This window comes from Narcine bancroftii, chromosome 4 (assembly GCF_036971445.1).
Source record: "Narcine bancroftii isolate sNarBan1 chromosome 4, sNarBan1.hap1, whole genome shotgun sequence".
NCBI lineage: Eukaryota > Metazoa > Chordata > Chondrichthyes > Torpediniformes > Narcinidae > Narcine > Narcine bancroftii.
The window spans coordinates 82,744,135-82,767,062 of NC_091472.1; the positions used below are offsets into that span (position 1 = coordinate 82,744,135).

The following is a 22,928-nucleotide window of genomic DNA, read 5'->3' on the forward strand; positions in this document are numbered from 1 at the left end:
CGTTGAGGCGGTGGGTCACTGAAGTCCTTGTTCATGAGCATGAGTTGGATATCCTCAAGCAGCTGCTCCAGAAGATTTCTCAAAGCGAAGGCAAGGCTTGTGGCCCTCAGTTAGAGTGATCATCTCATTCATTAGGGCAAACGGGGCCTTGTCACCCAATCCATCCATAAAAATCAGGTGGTGCGCTCTCACCGGCGAGCCCAAAAGTGTGGGTTATCAGCTCTTCGAGGGCTGCATATTTGCCTTCCTCTGGAGGCTGTTTTAGGAAATCTATGACCCTTGCCGTTGCGTCCTGATCGAGGGTGCTCATGATGTAGAAGTAGCAGGTGTTATCAGCGGTGATGTGCCAAAGCTGGAACTGAGCCTCGGCCTGCTCGCACCACATTTGTGGCTGAAACACTCAAAACGTTGGGAGCCTGAGATAGATTGAGTACATGGTCACTGGTTCCGCTTGATCAGTCATCTTCGGGTCCAACTGCCAGTTGGACCTGTCGGGGTGACTAATGTAGCATTCATCCTATGCAAGCATGGAGAAGAATGAAACACACACCAAAGCCTTGGAAAACAAGACTGGTTTATTGCTCTGGCCATTGCACTTATATGGGCCGCAAGCGCTGATGTCAGGGCCCCATGTCATCGGAGTGCAGGCCTGGGATTGGCCAGCATTCCCGCCAGAGTTCCCCAATTTCCCGCCACATGAAGATCACCTGGGACGATGGCCGAACCCCAGGTCCGCGCAGTCACTGTGTTCATCAGCCGTTTTGCAGGCCAGTCCTTGTCTCCACGCACAGGGCACCACAGTAGCATGATAGGAAGGGTTGTCTTTCAGATTTAATCAGAGCTCTGGTTGCCTTGTTAAGTTGCAAATGAAAGATCTCGCACCATAATTCCAAGAAGTGCGCTGAGTTATCATGGTATCCTGGCCAAGATTCCTTGCTCAGTTAAAACCAACCAAATTCACTGATATTAAATCTAATTCATTATTTTTAGAAATATGCCAAGCACAACTTGGGTTACTGCATTTTCCAAAAAGAAATCTGTCATTGTTAGTAGAGGGCTTGATCAATGTTTTCTGAACCTCGCTGTATCTTGATGCCGGTGGGCTGCAATGGTCTACTGTTGTAATAAAGGCAATTACATGCCGATCAGATCACTTTTGCTGATAGGAAATTTAATGGAAATTTTTTGAGGGCGACAAAGGCATGGACAACTGAAGACAGGCAAGATAAATTTGTTGTGAGAAAGTCATTTCTGATTAATTTTACTAACCTTTAGAGGAAATAACAAAAAGTTATCTGCCTAGATTTTTTTGACGTGGCACCTAGTTAGTAAAGTAAAGGAAAGCAATACATTTTTATCAAAAAACACTCAGTGACAGACAACTAAAACATTATTGAGGGTTATCATGAATGGAAGGCTGTTTGCTGCAGAGTTCTGAAGTGAGAGCTAGGTCCCTGGTGTATTATCATAATCGCAATGGACATTGTGAAGGACAGTTTTCACAATTTTGTCAATGAGATAAAAATTAGCCATGTAATTTAAAGTGTGGTAGAATAGAAAGCTACAGGAAGCCAGAATTTCAGTGCATCTATACATTGTGCATATGTATATGACAATAAACTCCTCTTCATGTATTGTATCATTGAACAAGCAAATCTATTGAGTAAATCATAAATGTAAAACATGGGCTTGAGTTGAAGAGCAGAGGGAACCTCTGACTGCCTGCTCATCAATTGCTGAAGGTAGGAAGAAAAGTAGGTGAGATGTTTATGAAGGCATAAAGACATTTATTTTCAAGGCAGGTGAATAAAAGGACAAGTGCAGGCATGATACAACTATGTGAAAAAATACCTTTAAAGTTAACTGTTTAATTTTGGTCACAAAATATGTGTGATTGTACAAATGAAAGTGTAAAAGATCATAATAGGGATGCTGCCAAGAAAGGAGAATTTTAGTTCCATTCAAGGGACAAGATAGGATGGCAAAATAATTTATGAATGATAACTCTCCAAATATGCAGAATCATCTGAGATTTAAGATCTCTGGAGTGGAACTTGGACTCACAAATTTATGATTCAAAAACCAGAGTGATTCCATTAAACCACAACTTATGTAAGTGGGATTTCATATCATTAGGCCTTTCTTATTCTTTCACTTCTAAATGTTTTTTTTTTAGATTTGGAATCTGGCCAGAATTAACGGAATGATTGTTGTTCATTTCCAAATGTTCAAAGCATCTGGGTGCAATTTACCCAACTGTGCTCTTTTGTTTGCACCTCAAGAGCAAGATGTGAGATTCATACTTGTTGACTTATTTTTGTGATTCCTTTATGGAAAAAGCAACCAAAAACTGCTCTGGTTAAAGAAATGGATAAACATAGAGTAAATAAGCATGACTCTATGACTCAAAGTCTATACAACTTGATTAGATTGTAAGACTGGTCTCATATAAGAAAGTCTGATTAATATGAACACACATCGTGGTACAGATGGATTGTTTTAAGTCTCATTTCAAGATTCAAGATTCCTTTATTGTCATGTAATATACAGAAATGTAATATTACACATAATTTCCTTCTGCCTGCCAGAAGACAGGCAAAGGGTATTGCTGGTAAGAGAGGAAGAAAAGCAAAAGAGAGGCCCTCAGAGACACTGAGGGTCTGTGGATTCACCTCCAGCGTTCCCGCAGCCTCTGCAACTGCACAGACATCTGTTTGATCCATCGGCAAACTGAGTTCCTGTTCCAAAGCTGTCTATAGCAGAGTTCTGTAGTGAGAGCTAGGTCCCTTGATTTTTCTGGTGTTTATCATAATTGCAATGGACAATTGTGAAGGACAGTTTTAGGAATTTTGTCAATGAGATAAAAATTGGCCATGTAATTTGAAGTGTTTTAGAACAGAAAGCGACAGGAAGCCAACATTTCAGAGCATCTGTACATTATGCTTATGTATATGACAATAAACTCTTATTCATTTATTATATAATTAAACAAGCAAACCTATTGAGTAAATAATAAATGTAAAATGTTGAGGAGCTGAGGAAACCTATGAGTGCATGCTCAAAGATTGCTGGATAGAAAGTAGGTGAGATGGTTATAAAGGCATAAGAGGCATTTCTTTTATTTGCAAGGATAAAAGAAGGCCTTCAGGAAACCTTCAGTGCCCAAGGCCCTTCGGGTGACCTTCTTGCCCTCAGCACCCTCACAAATCCCAGTTCCATGAGTCTTTTGACCGCAACTTGCTGACCGCCTGCACCTTTGTTATTCATTCAGCCACTGAGCCCCTTGCTGGTACACTGCTGTAGGGTTGTCACCTCTGCCTATCATTCTCAGTAAGGGGTGGAGGAGAGGGTATGTTCTCCCCATTTCTGGTGCCCTGCACTGGTCCACTGCTCCCCTGGAATCTGCCACCCTTTGTTGCCACTGATGAGCATAGATGCCGCCATCTTGGGCACAGTCCCCAAGGTTGCAGCATTTTCAGCGCATATACTGTCAGCTCCTTTAACAGGCTATTTGAAGTCTGTATGGAGCCTCCTGCATTGGGACTGGGGAGTTGGACCCTGTGGAGCAGTGCTGTGCCTCTGCTCCCTGCTCTCCTGGGTCCATACCAGTGGCAGGTCTGCCTTTATTGCAGCGCCAGCAGTGCTGCTACTTTATTTAAAACACAAAAAAATGGGGCAACATTCCAAGGTATACTGAAGAACTTCTACACTGTGTGAAATATATTAAAATGAAGCTCTGACCACCATCTTAGGTGAACAGAAATGATCCCAGAAATGCTTTCTGTGAATCAAAACAGGTCACCTGATCACTGGCACTTTGTGCTTGTGCGAGTTTGCAGTGAATAAATTGGCTGTTGCACGCTGTTTTTTACAACATTGATTATAGGGATGTAAATTGCTGATGTCAATGTACATAATTCTGTACATTCCATCTGAGTTCAATGTACTAAAATCTGCACATTTTTGAAGGATATGCAAAAAGAAATGGAAGGAAAAGGTCAAGATTCATCCTTGACCTTTATGACTCAGTTGTCATGGATCACCAGCTGTCCTGCTTTTCATGGCAGCTCTGAGATTCAGCCCCACAAAATTATTTCCCACAGTAACTATCCTGTTTCATTCACACACCTTTTGCGATCAGAAATGATCCTTCTTTATTTTATAATGAGTAACATTAATTGCTTTGCCAACATCACACATTCCACCTGTGCATTTTCCCACAGAGTTCACCTTGGTCATCAAGCTAGACTGATTTAAAGCAAGAACATTGATTAAATGCATTCTGTGGAAATTCATGAACCTAGCCTAAAAATTGCAAAAAAAAAATTGTTGGAATATTTAAATGATGGAAATATTTCCCCAATGTTCACACAAACATTTCAGAATAATAATGAGATTTGAATGATGCTTAAGCATCAACTAAGAGTGTGAAGAACTCATCAGGATTCAATTCTGTGCTTGATGACTTTTACTGACACAATACAGTTCAGTAATAACACTGTCAAGTTTCATCCTCATTTTCAAGTCACCACTGGCCTCATGTACTCATGTAGTAATTACCCTCAGCCCCCAACCCCTTCCCCCCACCAATATCCTAGTATCCGTCTAAGAGCACTGCTGTGTGAATAATTCTGACGCAAAGTCCACAGACTGAACAACAGGCTCTAATTAGCTTAAACTTGTACACCAGCCTTAGTATCTTTACTGGCTCCACATGTCTGACTGTCCCTGAAGGGGCCAGTTCAAGTTTTTATACAGTGATTGATAGCCGGCAGGTGGGGCCAGCCTCCCAGGATGTCTACCTACAGGTACAGTGGTTACTTCTTGCAGTGGGCTGTGTGTGGCCAGTGTAGTGGTTGTATCACCACATTCACCCCCTTCATAAAATGAGTCCGGGGTGGGTCGGGGTGGGGGGGGTGGTACGATGCTCTCAGTACTGAGTAGTATCTACAAGTTCAGGTGGTCCGGCGGTCGTCTGTGTTTCTGGGACCAAAGCAGGACAAGCTCTTCGTCAGTGGTCGGTAGGGGCAGGGCTGCCTGACGGTTGACTGGGTCCGGGGTGACCAGGGCAGCCGGTGGTGTTGGCGGGATGGTATTTGGCAGAGTGGGGAGTGTAGGTGTGGGGTGGGCTGCAGGGAGTTGGGCCCTCTGCAGAGGTGGAGAGAGGGTGTCAGCTCCCAGGGGATCCTGAATGGGCCAGGGTTGCTGGGGCTGGGGGGGCTGGACCCCTGCTAGTGCCAGGTCTCTGGTTGAGACAGTGTCCACACATCCATTGGGGTAACTGACATAGGCGTAATTGGGGTTTGAATAGAGAAGGTGCACCTGCTCGCCTGGGGAGGTCAGATTTGTGGATCCTCATGTGTTTGCAGAGGAGTACTGGCCCTGGAGACATCAGCCATGCTGGCAGGGAGATGCCAGTTGCCGATTTCCTGGGAAAGGAGAAAAGGCGTTCGTGAGGGGTTTGATTGGTAGCCATGCACATGAGTGACCGTATGGTGTGGAGTGCCTCGGGGAGGGCCTCTTGCCAATAGTTGATGGTCCAGCCTTTTGATCAGAAGGGCTGCCTTCCAGATTACCCCGTTCTCATGATCCATCTGCCTGTTGTCCTTAGGGTTTTAGTTAGTCGTGTGACTAGCCGTGATGCCTCGCACCGCCAGGTACGGGTGCAGCTCCTTACTCATGAAGCTGGAGCTCCGGTCTCTGAGGATGAATGCCGGGTATCCGAACATGGTGAAGATCTGCACTAGTGCTTGATAATGAAGACGGTGGTGGCGTCAGGGTAAGGGATGGCGAAGGGAAAACGGGAATATTCATCTATGACTGAGAGGAATTAGATGTTCTTATTTGTAGAAGGCAGTGGTCCCTTGAAGTTACGAGTCGCTCGTAGGTCCGAGTGGCCTTCACTACATGGGCCTGTGGCAGGCAGAAGATGCGCAGTTTCCACTCTGCAAAGACTCTGCAGGACTCAGTCATGGTCCAGATTTATTGAATGGTGAAGGGGAGGTTCCGGGACTTAATTAACTGGTTCAGGCGCGTGACGCCCGGGTGGCAAAGGGTGTCATGCAGCGCCTGAAGCTGTTCAGATTGCGCACTGGTGCAGGCTGGGTCAGGGCATCAGGGGAGTCATTGAACTTCCTCGGCCTACAGTGGATGTCATAGCTAAATGTGGTCAGCTCGGCTCTCCAGTACAAGATCTTGTCATTTCTGATCTTGCCTCTGTGGGTGGTACTGAACATGAATGCCACTGTGCGCTGGTTGGTGAGAAGGGTGAACCATTTGCCTGCCAGGTAGTGGCACTAGTGGCGGACTGCTTTCACAATCGCTTGGGCCTTCTTTTTGATGGCGGAGTGTCTGAGTTCTGAACCATGGAGGGTCCTGGAGAAAAAGGCAACGGGCCTGCCCCCTTGATTAAAGGTGGCAGTGAAGGGAACATCAGAGGCATTACACTCCACCCGAATGGGGTGGTCTCGTCGACGGCATGCATCGTGGAATTGACAATATCCTGTCTGATGCAGTTGAAGGCCGCTTGCGTCTCAGCAGGGAGGGGAAAGATGGTGGCTTGGGCCAGTAGGCGGACCTTGTCTGAAAAGTGGGGGACTGGTAGTTGTAAAAGAGCCCTAGGCACCTGTGAAGGGCCTTGAGGGTGTGGGAGAGAGTAAGTTCCATTAGGTGGTGCATACATTCAGCGTCGGCATCAATGACACCATGTTCCACGATGCACCCCAGGATGGCGAGACGGGTGGTGCTGAACATGCACTTCTCCCTGTTGTAGGTGAGGTTCAGTGCCTTTGCCATCCAGAGAAATCTCTCCAGATTGGCATCGTGGACCTGCTGGTCATGGCCGCAGATGGTGACATTGTCCAGGTACTGGAAAGTCACTTTTAGATTATGCTGGTCTATCACTGCAGTCCATCTCCCGCTGAAACAAGAAGTCTCCATTTGTGATCCCAAACAGGACCCGGCACAATGGTTAGCAGCATGTACTGGGCTATCTCATTGACCATGTCAGTGATGCGGGGCAGTGGATAGGTGTCCAGCGGGGCTCTTCAGGGGCTGGTGCTGGGCTTTATAACTCCTTCCACCTGAAGCCGTCTCACCTCGGCCTTGATAAAGGTCCTGTCGGCTCTACAGTAGTGCCTGCTTTTGGCCACTATAGGCTTTCGGTCTGGTGTCAGGTGAGAAGGGGGATGGAGGGAGCATGCATCGCTGGACTTTGTGTTGTGGATAGTGAGTAGGGGGAGTGGGCCACCAAAGGCAAGGGTGAGGCTGTGGAAGTGACACTGGGTCTAGCCCCAGGATAACAGGGGCTCAGAGCTTGGGCATGACCAGAAGCCTGAACCCTTGGTATGTTCCCCTCCCACCACTGTCAAGTTCACCAAGCAGCCCCCTAATGCCGTGATGGAGTGGTCCCGGGGTGCAAAAGCGATAGAGAAGTTCACTGGGTATACTTTGAGTTTTAGCCTATGGACCACAATCAGGTGCACAAAGCTCTCAGTACGACCACTATCAAACATACATTTTATTACCTTCCCATTGACAGCACTGTCCATCACTGAGCGCTCGAGTCTGTGAAGAATGTCCTCCATTTGCGTGGTGAATGCTAAGACTGCCTTGTGGTCTGAGTCACTGCTCCTTGATGGTTGTGGTGAGAAGTGGCCAGTGGGTGCCTTTAGGATTGTGCGGTGCGGTGAGTGCACAGAATTGTACATGTGTGTGTTGACCACGTCAGCGAGTCAAGATGGTTGGGGGTTGGCTGGCCCATAATGGGACCACCCAGGAGATGCACATGACATTGGCGTAGTCAGGTGACTCGGCCAGAAGTGATGTCATTTGCATGGGCGGTCAGAAGTTGGCCGATGTAAGATAGTGGTCTTCATGAAGAGCACATGACAGCAGTGTGGTTGGATGGCCGGGCTGGAAGTGATGCCGTCGGTGTGGGTGGAAGTGGCGGGTGGAGTAATGGCGCTGCCTGGCACTCAGAGAGTTGGAAGGGGCTCCCCATTGGTTGCGGAGAACTGCGTCAGTGGCTGCGATCATCTGCTCCATGTGGGGCCTCTCAGAGACTGCTGCTGTCGGCGTCAGCTAGGCTAGAGGTTGAGGGAGGTGAGCACTGAAGGCCTCTACATGGTGAGCTGCAGCTTCCAGTGAGTGGACTACCTCCATGATCCTGGTAAGGGAGGCATTATTCTCCTCCAACAGAGTCTGTCATCGCCTTAGACTGCAGCCCTCCCTCGCAGGCATCTCAGAGCAGTCACTCCAGCTTCGATCATTCATGGGCGTGCTAGATCTCACAGTGCCCTCAGGTAAGTGTCTGCTGTCTCACCTGGCTGCTATACCCTGATGCTGAGCAGGTACTGAGTGTAGAGTATGTTCATCAGGGGCTGGTACATGCCTTCTAGGACAACCATCGCTGGTTCAAAATCCATGTATTCTTGTGTAGCCTAGAAAGCGTGCAGGCCCAGCTTGGTGTGTAGTACCATGAGTTTTTTCTGGTTTGTGTTGATGACCTCAGCCTGTGTGTGGATGGTCACCTCAATCGCATGTTTCCAGATCTCGAAGTATGCTGGAGGGTCCAGATGTTGAGGGTCAATATCCAGCCTCTTGATGGTGAGGAACTTCTCCATGGTCCTTTTAATTTTAAGCTAATTAAATTGTGAGCGCTGCTCCACAAATAATTCTGATGCAAAGTCCACAGATTGTAGAACAGGCTTTAATTAGCTTAAACTTGTACACACCAGTCTCTGTATTTTGCTGACTCCACATATCTGACTGTTCCCGAAGGGGCTGGCTCGAGTCTTTATACGGGCCGGTGATTGACAACCAGCAGGTGGGGCGAGCCTCCCAGGTTGCCTACCTGCAGGTGCAGTGGTTTCCCCCTGCAGTAGGCCGGTAGGAGTGCGGCCAGTGTAGTGGTTGTATCACCACATCTTCTGTACGTTTGCTCTTGCAATTTTGTCCTCTTGTTCTGGCCTTTATTTAAAACCCATGACTCAGGATCTCCAGCTGCCTGGGCCTGAAGATATGGAAGTTTCTCCATTAGTCTTTGTGTTCCCCCTGACTAGTCTTTTCATCACCTATCCTCATCTTTCATTACAAGGTAGAGATTCAAACATTTTTCTGGGAACTATTGCAGGGAGCTCCTTCAGATGATTTGCAACATTAAAACTATTAAATAATTACCGGTATCTCCCGTCTTTTGACTTTATTTCCACTTTCTAAGAAAAAAAGTCTACGTTTCACGCTAAACACTCGTGCCCCTCTGCTGATGTGCGACTTAATCAATGCCTAATCATCGTAAACTCACAGAAAACAGAATGGCGTCAATAATCCACAGCGCTATGCTAGTCCAGCCCCAAGGATTACAAACATTCTTCTTCACTGGCTCCTCCTTTGTCAAATGTATTAGGAACTGCTAGAGAGCATTTGATTTAAATGCTGCCAGAATGTGGCCATGCTTTCATCAACAGTTTTGGAGTCGCCATCACTCATGGCCGTCTGCTCAGTGGGTTAGAGGAGTAGTACAGCTGAGGTTCCCCTTTTATATTAGTATTTTTTAAAATACTGGGTACTCTTCAGGCAAATTGGACCTATTTCCTCTTCTTATCCTAGAGACTTGGTTCTGATGAAATTTAAGGGCAATGTTCAGCAATTGTAAAGTGACTGTGCAAACTATGAAGCATAGGGATACATGACATTAAATGGTTATTGTAAAATTATGGTCACCATTATGAATTTGCATAGGAGCTTACCCCATTGGTCTGCCAGGTGGACTCTTCCCAGAGAAGTAGACATTCGTGGCAGAAGCACTGGGCTCCCTCTGATATATGATGATGGTGGTGGCGGAAGCTTTTCGTCCTGTGTAGTATTCTGTGAGCAGAAGTTTGCAGTTCGGCTTCCCTGCTCTATCCTTGTAAAAAACTGAGAGTTCTGAAGACACCTGCTGATTTGGAAATGCATTATCATTCAGAGAGCAGTTGCACAAACATCTAAACAGCAAGTTGGTGTGGCTCACTACATATACTCTCTGCTAAAGGGTGAGGTAAAGATTTGTCTCAGGTCATTCAGAGTAGGTGCTGCTGAAGCCAGACTAGAAGATGCCCAACACTTGGCCTCAAGGTTGAAATGCAGAAGGCTACAGTTATGGTGAATGTACTCCAAAACACCTTTGGTTGTCAACTGCTGCAAAGTGGGGATAGTAGAAAGATGCAGGACTACAGGAGAACAAAAAAGGGGACAGCAGAAAGAGAGGGGACAGCAGTTGTAGGGAGGGCAGTGAGAGAAGAGATGGGCAGCAAGAGGACAGATTTAAGAGGGAGGAAGTAAATAGCCGCAGACCAGTTTCTCAAAAGGGAGGTTGATTGAAGGCTAAATGGCTGAATCCCCAGTTCCTCAATCTGCATTCAAGGTAACAGATGGAAGACGTTTTAAAGTATTAGAAGTTGTAGAGTACAGTTCAGTAGATTTATTCTATTGGCTAAAGGGATCAAGGGCTATGGAAACAAAGCAGTAAGAGGATACTGAGGTCGAATGATCAGCCATGATCATATTGAATGGTGAAGCAGGTGCTGAATAGACTTCGGCTCTGATTTTCTACGTTTGGAATGGTTAAGTCAAGTTTTGAATGACTTCACCTTGGAAGTATTAATATTCAGCTGCTTAACATTAAAAATATGGATGAAGTGGGTACTGCACTCTGTATCATTGGGACATCCTCTACTTGTGAAAAATAACCAAGCCACTGCCCAACACTTCCAAGTGTTGGTGGAAGATGGAAAGACAATTAAAACAAAATTAAAAAAGTTAAATTCAGCCAAAACACTGGAGATAAATCAACCACATGTTGCATTAGGTCTTTATTGTGCATTTTTGGAAAACTAGAATAATTTCCTTGGACAGTTTTGGATTTCCTGACCATTTTCAAAAGGACTTTAGATTTATTTGCAGAGTACATACATGACATCATATTCTTTTTCCAGTGGGAGAGGCAGAATTAGCCATCATAAAACTGTTGGTTTATCATTGCTATAGTATCAGAAACATGGCAGTCAATTTGTTCACAGCAAGCTCCCATTAATAGATATCCCTAAATGTTCTCATATTTTTTATTTCCTTAAGTAAGAAGGAAGCCATCTGGCCCATCAGGTCTATGCCAGCCCTCAATCATCTTCATTTCTCCCCCCCCCCCCCCGAAATCTATTCTCCCTCACATAACCCATTAACTTCTCCCCAGCCATCTACACACATTTGCAATAACCATCCATCTCATCAACTTGTCTTGGGGATGCACCTGTGGAAACCCATGCAATTGCAGGAAGAATGTACACATTCTGTTCAGCAGCAGCTGAGGTCAGTTTCACTAGTTGTTTTACCTCTTATTTGTTTTGTGATATTGATTGTGGGAATAAAAACAGGCCAAATGCTTGGATGATAGCCTTTTATTTCTTCTAAAGAGCACCTGAGGATTTTTATGTGCACCTGAGAATTTAATATTATACCCAAAAGATAGACCATTCAGGAGTGATCTTGGACTTTTCTACTAAAGAGCTCAGAGCAAATTTGAATTGAGGAAAGAGAAATACCCCCTAAATCATACTTACCTGTACTGAAGGAGAGGACATGTCAGAGAATAATGTCTAGCCCCAGTTTCCTTTGAATACTGTGACTCCACTAGTTATATCGCATCAGAATGGCTATCACGTATGGATAAGAAGATATTAGAACAAGCGCCTAATCAAAAAAGAGAACATTTCCATTTGATAAAACTCCTGAATGTTGATTATTAGAGATATTTAATTTCTTGCCATTAAGTGAGAAGCTTAACAGAAGACCTTGCAAAGCACTGGCTATCACATGAAAAGTGAAATTGGATTATTATTTGAAGGTCACTTGTTTAATTCAGAAAAAAAAACTAAATGTAAAATGGATTTTGGAGGCATTTTTTTTTTCTCTCCAAATAGAAATAAAATGTTTGAGGTGATTCACCTGAAAAGTCAATGAAATAATCAAGATTAGAGTTCTTTGAAAAATAATAAGCTACTGGTTTGTCCATTTTGAAATACTGGAGAATAACAGTATTTCAAATTTATCTTTTTTTAAATAGGAACATAATAAATAATGTGAACAACTTTTGACAAATAGTAGGAAACTGAGATGATAACGAATCTGATTGTTCTGATTTAAGGTCAAACTCCAAGATTTCACAATAAGTCCAGATCATCAAAGATAATTCATCAAATACCAACCAAACTTCTTTAGGTTTAGGCAACCCTGCATTTTTCAATTAAACTTCAGGATAGTAGCTAAATGAACAGTGAACAAAATATCTCTGTGTACATGTAAATTCCACATGGAGCCATAGAAAGATGTCCTTCATAATAATTCCATTTGCCTTATCCCTGCATGCCCTGCTCATTCAAGTACCTGTTATGTACCTCTCCCAAGCACCCATCCAAGGTCACAGCGTCATCATGGAAGTAGGCCCTTCAGCCCATTATACACATGGAGCATTCAAGTAACTATTGATACATTTACCAGCACTTAGCCCATAGCTTTCTATTCCATAGAATTGCAAGTGTTCCTCCAAATACTTCTTAAATTTAGGAAAATTCCTTGCCTCGCTCACTCCCTATGGCATTGTGTTTCAGATTTCAATCACACTTTCAGTGAAAAAAAAATCTACAAGATCTCCTACCCTTACATCCTAAACCCTTCTTAAGGAAAATGTTTCTCATGATCTATCCCATTTCTGCAACCCCACCCCCATAATTTTGTACACCTCAACAGGTCTCCCTTCAGCAATATTCACACCAAAATAAAACAGAGCCTGCCAACCCATAGCTGAAATGCACTGTTACCCGGCAACAGCCCCACTGATCTCCTTCGCGCCCTTCTGAACACAATCACATTCCAGCAATGGTGTAGCAACCAGAACCACCACACCAACGTGAATCCTGGATCCAGTTCCTGGTTCCCAGGAGCTGGTCGCCATTAGCCCACAGATTGATGTGGGGCTCTCAGCTGCCAAGCCTGAGCTGGAGTCTGCCAAAGCAACAACAGAAGCATTCATCCAGATATTTCTTGGATGCTGTGGGAGTAACGGGCATACAGCAGGCAGCATTTTCTAGACTTCAACTGCTCTCTGCCATCCCAAGAATCAATTTGAAACCTACAATGTAATCCCTCCATCACATGTAATGCTTCTTTCCTTGAATCATTGAGCTGGAAATCTGGAGTTTAAAAAGCATTAAAAAGCAACAAAGGACCACTAAGCACACAATAAAGAAATCAAAGGTAGATTATGAATGTTATCCAGCACAAAATATAAAATCAGGTAGGAGAAGATTTTATAATTATACAAAGTGGAAAAGGGAGGCTAAAGTCAACATCAGTCCCTTAAATGATGAGAAGGGGGGAAGATTAATATTGGTTAATGTGGAAATAGTTGACACATTGAACAACTACTTTGTGTTGGTCTTCATGGTAGACAAGATGGCTAACGTCAACTACACTCTCCACCCAAAGAATCAATTTGTAACCTACAATGTAATCCCTCCATCACATGTAATGGGAGGTGAGGACCTTGATAAAATCACTATCACTAACGAAGTAGTGCTCAGAAAAGTAGTGGATCTAAAGGTAGATAACTCCCTTGTTCCTGACTAAATGAATCCTCTCTCAGTGATAAAAATGGCAGAAGTTAAAATAGAGGTGTTTGTGATAATTTATCAATATTTACTGGACTTTGGGCAAGTCCCAGGAGATTGGAAGACAACAAATGTCATAAAATTGTTTTAAAGAGCATGTAGGCAAAAGGCAGGCAACAATAGGACAGTTGGTTTAATGTCTGTGATCAGGAAAATATTGGATGTTATCCTAAATGAAAAAAAATGAGACATCTGAATCAAAATTTTTCCATCAGCCAGACACAACATGGATTCAGGAAGGGCAGGTCACGTTTGACAAGTTTTTGAGGATATAGCAAGTGCAGCAGATGAGAGGAGAACAGGTTGGGTCATGTACTTGGATTTCCAGAAGGTATTCAATAAGGTGCTGCATAAAAGACTTACTGTAGGGGATCTAGTCTCAAGGTTTGGAAGAGTAGATTTAGGATGAAAAGTTGAGGGGGAATTACTTTTCCCGGAGGGTAGTGAATCTGTTTTCGAGGAAGCAGTGGAGGTTGCTACAACAGATATATTTAAGGGAGATATATTTTTGCATAGTAAGGGAATTAATGGATATGAGAAAAAAAGCAGGTAAGTGGAGCCGAGTCCATGGCAAGATCAACTATGATCTTATTAAATGGTGAAGCAGGCTCTTTGGACTAGATTTTAATTTAATTTAATTATACCATAATTTACTTTAATTTAGAGATACAGAACGGTAACAGACCTCTGGGCCACGAGCCCATGTCACCAAAATACAATAAATAACCTACCAACCCCATATATTTTAAGAGGGTGGGAGGAAATCCAGAGAAAGCCTACGTGGTCATGGGGAGAATGTACAAACTCCTTCTGGACAGCTCAGCTTTGAATTGGGTCAGTGGCATTATAATGGTGTTGTGCAAACCACTACACTAAGCTTGCCACAACTCATGGGCTTCTTTCTCCTCCTCCTATTTCTGATGGAGTTGATGTTAGACAGTGCTCAAACCTGTTCTTCAATCTTCGTTAAATTGTGGAATTCCAGAACCAGCTCATCAAATATGGGATTCTGACATAAAACTCATCAATGTTCATGGTTATAGGCTATCCAGCCGGAATATGGGGTGCAGTTCCTCCAGTTTGCTTTGGGCCCACCAGTTTGAGTGAAGAATGTGAGGCAGTACATTTTTAATGCAAGGTGTGTGCCCAAGCATTATAAGGCATCAGTAGAATTGTAGTACCAATAATCCAATCACCTAAAATCATAACGACCTCTTCACAACTATTCTGATCCTAAAAAGATTCTAATCTTTTATATATGCAGATTGGCATTCATCTTCAGATTTTAAATTGTATGAATTTTGAAGTCACATATTTAGTGAAATTTTAAAGTTTAATATATGTTAGCTTCTTTCTTGCATTCATATTAATGTTCCTTACAATGAAGCATGTAAAAATCATAAATAATTATGATATGTATTTTCTGCCTTACTGTTCATGAGGATTCTTCAAGGTGATTGGCAGCTAAGTTAGTTTGCTGATACACCAGCTGATGAACCTTGAAGAGCAACTGGCAGCTGGAAATGAAACATCCACCCCAGAGACATTTTACCGGATCTTTGCAAGCTCCAGTCTCTCAAGTCAGCACTGAGTTTTATTACTTTGACGCTGATTGCAAAATCAGGGTGTTTTAGAAACAGGCTGTGCAGAATTCCCAGTAAAAACACAGAAATGCTGGAGGTACTCAGCAGGGCTCACAGCATCCGTAGGAGGTACAGATCCAATGTTTCGACCCTGAGTCCTTGCAGAATTCCCGCACAATTATGATTAAATGGAATATATTTTTTAAAACTGCAGGTAATCCTGAGAATTAACAATGACTAGTCAAGCACATGAATGTCATTTAGTTAAAAAAAATTCTTACTTCATAGCCAGATGCTGAGCCTTCTTGCTTCTTCTTTGCCTGATGGGATTCCTTCCCATAGATTGGAGAGGCTTTAGGCTCTGTAATGCAAAGAGATTTTCTCTGAAAAGCAAAATCAATCATACTGATGAAATCTCTTTGGTGCAGGAGGCCACAACTCTCAAGCAATATGCTTAAGTGAAAATCAGTGTTAGTTCTTGCTGGTGCATTAAGATTGAAGGTTTGGTTTATTGTGGAAAGCAGTATGAAGATACCCGGCTATTCTGTTCCTGAGGAGAGCTGTGAATATTCAATCCAGTGAAACAAGTGTCTTTTTACATTAATGTTGTATCAACATACAGTTCTTTGAAGATTATTTTCTCTCACATCTGCTCCATTTCAAAGGAAGATTTAAGAGCAAAGTCTTCTGTAGGCATTAGATCTTGGGATGGAAAGTGCATAATTTATCAATATCTGGTTCTAAACAAGTAAAATACTGCAAGTGCTGGAAATCTCAGGTCAGTCAGTATCCATTGATAAAGAAACAGCCAGGTTGATGATCTTTCATCATTTCTCTCTTTACAATAGGGCTAGAATTTCTGAGTATCTCCAGCAGTTCCAGTTTTTATTTTGTACTAACTTTGTCCAGCTCTGATGTGAAGGTGATTATCACGACAAATTTCTCAACTATTTCTCAATGTGCATTAATATATAATTAAATAGTTAAAAATGTGAAGCTCAGTGAATGATAATTTATAAAATAAAAGTGAATTGCTTTATCACTCACCATGGTCACTCTCAGAAACCAACTCCTCATTAAAGAATGAGGTGAACTCTGATGTATTCACTGTCAAGACTTGAAATGTATAATTTAGACATAAGTATGGTTACAGCCTAAGACCCCATGCTGCCCAATTGCACCCAGATGAGCTTCAACCCCCATATGTTTTGAAGGGTGGGAGGAAACCCACGCAAACATGGGCAGAATGTGCATACTTCTTACAGGCAAAGCTGGATTCCCATTGCCTAACTGTCTTTAAAATGAGAGTAATTGATAACAGCAGAAGATAAATTTTTTCTCATGATTGCATACATTGAAAATTCAAATTAAAAAAAAAAAATTCCTCATGATATTATAGAGTTTAGGAATTCTGACTTGGGGAAACTCTTATGGCTGGATTAATGATACTTCCAAACTCATTCTTCTCTCATAAGGGCAGATAATGTTTGACCTCTTTGCCACTGCACACTCCTAATCTCCTGCTGTATCATTGCCATGGTCATTTAATAAGATGTGGAAGGCCTTGAGCATAAATTAATTTCTCAAGCAGTAGATTATTTATATTTTCTTTAAAATTAAATATCTTAAAAACATATAAAAATGTTTTTCATTAATTATACACATGAAGGTTGTAATGGGGTTTGCTCAATATGGCCACTTAAGGATGTGTACAAGTGTTGCTCTCCCCTTAATAGTGAGTCCAAGCATAAAGTGAGAGGCCAAATAGGCACATTCTCAACCTCCCCACTGCAGCTAGCTGGCAGTTCTCTTCAGAACCACACTCTGGGTCATTATGTCTTGCTATGTGTTCTGATTACAGAGTACTTCTGAAAATATGACCTATTCCTTGCAAACTTGTGCCATCTCAAGGCCATTGGTCACAGCTAGTCAGGAGGTTAGCACAATGCTGTTACAACACCAATAGCCAGGGTTTGAATCTGGCGTTGTCGCTAAGGAGTTTGTATGTTCGCCCTGGGTTTCCTCCAGGCACTCTGGTTTCCTCCCAAGAACATCCTTCAAAAGGTACTGGGGTTTTATGTTAATTCAGTGTAATTGGGTGGCAAAGAGTCATGGACCGAAAGGGCCTGTTCCCTTCCTGTATGTCCAAATTTTTTTTTTAAATCCTCTCTGGTAAAGAAACAGAAAGCAAGAAGAGAGGGAAAGACAAATAATGAGATAATCAAGTAGAAAAAATCAGAGGCCGAAAAAGCAACAAAATATAAAAATCCATTTTTTATCTCTGAAAACAATTTCCAGCAGGAAAAATAATTAACAGTTAGATTAAACCCTTCACTTTCTGGATTGAAGACAGCATTAACAATTCTTTCTACCAATCTACAATGAGCTTCATATGCACTTGCTGTGCAAGTCAATCAAGTCTTAGAAGTAATGAATGTGAAAGCGAGATGTGGCTTGGTTTGGTTAAACAGCACAATGAAAAATAGCCAGAAGCAAAGTCCGAACACTCATGATTCAATAATGGATCTTTTTCCCCTCTGAAACTGTTTTGCAGTTGTTGACTTCTCTGTTCAGCAGTTTGAGTTTATGCACTGATATTTTCAGCATTCCTTCTTTGGCATTTTTATACCAAAAGACATATTTCCTATAAATTGCTAGAATTTAAAAAAACCGGATCATTTCTAACAGTGGGTCACATAATGAATGGATGATGAAGTTGGCCTCTTCTATTCCTTCAGGATATGGAGTGTTGGGAAATACAATCTATTCAAATAATAGTTCCACTAGATTGCTTTTGAGAAACTAAATGAGAGGACTTTACAATATATTTTGCAATCTTATGACAGCAGTAAAACAATTACTTATGTTTATTGGGTGTATATCTACCAAATGTGAGTGCAATAAAACACCTAATTTGCTCAATCATGGAAAAGTCATCGCTATCCCACTGTATCACTGTAATTTTGTCTACCCCATAACCTTATGGGATCTTTGTTTCTGCAATGATACTCCCTTAATTGTCCCCAAATTTAATCATTCTATTATGACCATCTCTTCATTCAGTTATCTTGACCCTCAAACATCTTTGTCACTTTTCTCTCTTTCAAAATCTTCCTTTTAAAATGTATCCGGTCACTCCCCCAAGCCATTGATCTAATTATTAGACTAATGTTTCCTTGTGGCTTGGCGTCAAATTTTCATTTTGAGTGCAGTATCTCTGTTATAAGGATGCTACATAAACTGACTGATGTCCTTAATGTTCAATAAAGACCTATATTTTATAGTTATACCTACTGCTGTCAAATTCTGCAAATTCTACCGCAAAACAACTAATTTTGTGAGATGTTCAAGACAATAAATTCTGAGTTCAGTTAGTTCAAGGATGTCACAGCAATCCTACCCATTGTCAGATCTGGTCATATAAGAATAATCAGCTATCTGATTTAATTTGACCCTTTAGACTATTTCTGTCATTCCTTTAATGCACAAAGGTTTCTGAAATTAGCTTATTGGGAATCAAAGAAGTTTGTATGACATGACAGTATTTTGTCAATACTTACTATGCTCAGACTCCAGAAGCCAACTGATTTTACAAGCCATGTGCATGACAAGAATGACAGAAATAGAAAGAGGATTTTACTACCAGCCACAAATGGATGTAAAAGTTAATTTACCAATTGTTATATCTACTTGACTTTTACAATCAGAGATGGATGGGAGAGCTAGATTTTATGTAAAGAATCGATTTAAAAGCTCATATCATTCTACTAATGCAAAATAAAATGTTTCTATTGATCTTATTGATTCTTAGCCATTTCTAACAATGCTTCATGAAGAATAAAATCAATACGAGACAATTACTGGAGCTGCAGTACAAGGAGCTGAGGTTGCTGTTAAGTCATTACTGTAGCAGTAACCTCCACATATGTGGTTAACTCAGCTCCAAGGAGTATGGACATTAATGCCTCCAATACTATGATATGAACACCTGCCATATCCCAGTCCCATCATTTTAGGCGAGAAGTTCATTTATTTATTTGAACATTAAATAGTGAAGAAAATATCACAGCGCAAGTTCATTGAACAAATTTGTAATGTTAACCGTTCTTTCAAAAACTGCAGAGGACAGACAATAAGTGAAGATAGAGTCTTCTTCCTGCAAGAAAAGATGGAGGTTGAGAAAGCAGGTAGCAGCTTCAGTTTGTTGTCAGACTGACAATGTATTCATGTGACTTCTCAGAGAACGTCACAGATTTCTCAATGAAGAATTAGATTTAGAAGTCAACACTGTCAGAAAATGTATACAAAATGTTGGTGTGAGCGCTGCTGCGTAAATAATTCTGACGCAAAGTCCACTGCTTAAACTTGTACACACCAGGTTTCAGTACACTCCTAGCTCCACACGTCTGACTGTCCTCAAAGGGGCCGGCTCGAGTTTTTATATGGGCCAGTGATTGACACCCGACAGCCTCTGGTACCATCGCAGGACAGGCTCCTGGTCAATGGTCAGAAGGGGAAAGGCCGTCTGAGGGTCCGCTGGGTCCAGGGCGTGTGGCAGTCTGGGTAAGATGGTATCTGGTAGAGTGGGGGAGTAGGTGTGGGATAAGTCAGCAGGGAGTGCAACCATGGGATCCTGAATGGGCCAGGGGTGCCCGGGCTGGGGGAGCTGGGCCCCTACTGGTGCCAGGTCCCTGGTCAAGACGGTGGTCACATGTCCATTGGGGTAACTGACGTAGGCATAATTTGGGCTTGAATGGAGGAGGTGAATCTGCTCGTCCGGGGGTTGGATTTGTGGGTCCTCATGTTTGCGGAGGAGTACTGGTCCCAGAGACGTCAGCCATGCTGGCAGGGAGACACCAGTCGGTGATTTCGTAGGAAAGGAGAAAAGGTGTTCATGAGGGACCTGATTGGTAGCCGTACACAAGAGCAACCGTATGTCGTGGAGTGCCTCAGGGAGGGCCTCTTGCCAATAGTGATGGACCAGTCTTTCAACCTCAGGGCCAGGAGGACTGCCTTCCAGATTACCCCATTCTCAAGATCCATCTGCCCATTGCCCCTGGGGATGTAGCTAGTCATGCGACTAAACACGATTCCTCACATGGCCAGGTACTCATACAGCTCCTCACTCATGAAGCTGGTCCTCCAGTCGCTGTGGATGAATGCCGGGTGTCTGAGCATGGTGAAGATCTGCACCAGTGCCTTGATAACGGAGGCAGTGGAGGTGTCAGGGTAAGGGATGGCGAAGGGACAACATGAATATTCATCTATGACCTTCTTATTCATGGAAGGCAGTGGTCCCTTGAAGTTGACGCTAAGTCGCTTGAAGGGCCGAGTGGCTCACCATGTGGGCCTGTGGTGGGTGGAAGAAGTGCGGTTTTTACTCTGTGCAGACCCTCCAAGACTCAGTCAGGTCCAGACTTCTTGAACGGTGAAGGGAGGGTCCAGGGACTTAATCGAGTGGTACAGGTGCATGATGCCCAGGTGGCAAAAGGTGTCGTGCAGCACCTGAAGTTGTTTGGAGTGTGCACTTGTGCAGTTCAGGGACAGGGTGTCGGGGGAGTCTTTGAGCTCCCCCGGCCTACACTGGATGTCATAGGTGAATGTGGTCAGCTCAACTCTCCAGCACAAGATCTTGTCATTTTTGATCTTGTCTCTGTGGGTGATGCTGACATGAATGCTACTGCATGCTGGTCTGCCTCAAAGTTGGTATAATCCCGGGCATGGATGGGGAGCTGATGGTAGACTGACTTCAAGTCAATCATGGAGAAAACCCTGTAATGGGCTATCTCGTTGACCACGTCAGCAATGCAGTCCAGCTGGGTATACCTGTTTATGGTCTGGCTATAGTCGATGACAATCCTCAGTTTGCTGCCCCCTTTTACAACAAGGATCTGGGCTCTCCAAGCGCTGGTGCTGGGATCTATAACTCTTTCCGCAAGAAGATGTCTCATCTTGGCCTTGATAAAGGCCCTGTCAGCTGCACAGTGGTGCCTGCTCTTAGCTGCTATAGGCTTGCAGTCTGGCATCAGTAAGATGGAGGGGGCACCCGTAGGGTGGAGAGCCTGCAGGTGGATTGGGGCAGTCGTTGGATTTTGTGCTGTGGATGGTGAGTGGGGGAAATGGGCCACCAAAGGCAAGAATAAGGCTGTGGAGGTGATACTGGAAGTCTAGTCCCAGGATAACCGGGGCCCAGAGCTTGGGCATGACCAGGATCCTGAATCCTTGGTATGTTTCCCTCCCCCCACCCCCCTCCTCCTTGGGATCTCCCAAACCTACAAAGTGTGCTCACTATAAGGGCAGGGCAGCAAGTGTACAACATTGCCTCAGTCTTCAAATGACCCTAAAGTCACACATAATACTGAAATGAAATGATGTCACCAGTCTTTTATGGTTGCTGGATGTAAATCCTGGAACTCAATAATAAACAGCAGTATGAAAGAACATTCACCAACAGGAGGATAATGGTTGAAGAAGGCAAGAACTACCATCTTCTCAAAAACACACAAGAATAGACAATAAATTATAATCTTGTACGGTATATCACACACCATGAAGGAACGCGCATCATAAATGATATGGTAATTCAGAGGAAAACTTCCCTTATGGGCTTCACTTTGCAGAATGCCATTGATATTTCTGTCTGCTTGCATGGAATTTTACCTCCAGGTCATCTCTAAGCAACCATCAGCAGGAGTCAGTAGCAGTTAATGTCATAACATGGCAAACACAATCCACTGGAGGAACTCAGTGGGTTGAGCTTCATCAGTGGGAGAAAAAGAATGGTCAACATTTCAAGCTCAAACTCTTCCTAGTCCAAACCAACAGTTCGAGTTTCAGCTCGAACCATCGGCCATTCTTTATCCTCCAATGTTGCTGTTCGACCTGCTGAGTTCCTCCAGCAGACTGTGCTTGGTTACTGATTCCAGCCTCTGCAGTCTCCTGTGTGTCTCCAGGCCGTAATATTTGTGTTTTTACAAGTGACATGCATTCTAACTTGCCTCTCGTGGTATTAGTAATATTAGCTATGTTCAAAGTTAAAGGGAAGGAAGTTTTGGGGAGACATCAAGGGCAAGTTTTTTTTCCCCACAGAGAGTTGTGGGTGCCTGGAATGCCTTGCCAGGAACGGTGGTGGAGGCTGAAACATTGGAATTCAAGCAACCAGCAAAAAAATTATGAAAATAATTTTTAAAAAATAAGTAAGAATAAAATAGGTAAAAATATGAAAGTTTAAAATTGTAAAAGTAAATGGTCTCTGAAGTAACACATAAACCTTTGGTGAAGATGGGAACAAATATTCAGCCCTCAGAGTGCCTTGGTCGTGCTTTGCAAATAGCAGCTGTTTGAATAAAGTTGTGTGAAACAACAATGGCATCACCCAGGATGAAGATCTGGTTGATGCTGCTCACCATTGATGACTCTCTTAAAGTGTCTCCTTATCCCAACTTGGTAAGAGTCGCCCCAGTCAGAGGCATTATCTTTGAACCTGGGGGTGGTGGGAGTTAATTATCTATAATGTTATTGTTCATCATTTGGGAAGCTCCGAGGTGCAGCGACGATTAAATGTTTTCAAAAAATTGACTGAAAGTAACCTACTTTGAGGTTTGTGTATTCATGCAAGTGAAGTTTGTTCAGTGAAGCACAC

At 43.2% G+C, this 22,928-nt stretch overlaps 1 protein-coding gene and 1 long non-coding RNA gene across 8 annotated transcripts in view; one reads left to right on the forward strand and one right to left on the reverse strand.

Moving 5' to 3' along the window:
- Nucleotides 1–22,928, reverse strand: part of pcsk2 (proprotein convertase subtilisin/kexin type 2) — a 344,834-nt gene that overhangs the window by 163,769 nt on the left and 158,137 nt on the right. For 6 of the 7 annotated variants that reach the window (XM_069931790.1, XM_069931791.1, XM_069931797.1 and 3 more), the window contains 2 exons: nucleotides 15,568–15,647; nucleotides 9,750–9,940 (listed from right to left, as the gene is read on the reverse strand). In XM_069931790.1, the coding sequence (XP_069787891.1) occupies nucleotides 9,750–9,940; nucleotides 15,568–15,647 (271 nt within the window). The remainder of the gene's footprint in view (nucleotides 1–9,749; nucleotides 9,941–15,567; nucleotides 15,648–22,928) is intronic. The other variant, XM_069931793.1, reaches the window with a different exon arrangement.
- The window catches only part of LOC138760761 (uncharacterized), an 89,990-nt gene that overhangs the window by 37,854 nt on the left and 29,208 nt on the right, over nucleotides 1–22,928 (forward strand). The gene's annotated exons all lie outside the window — the stretch shown is intronic.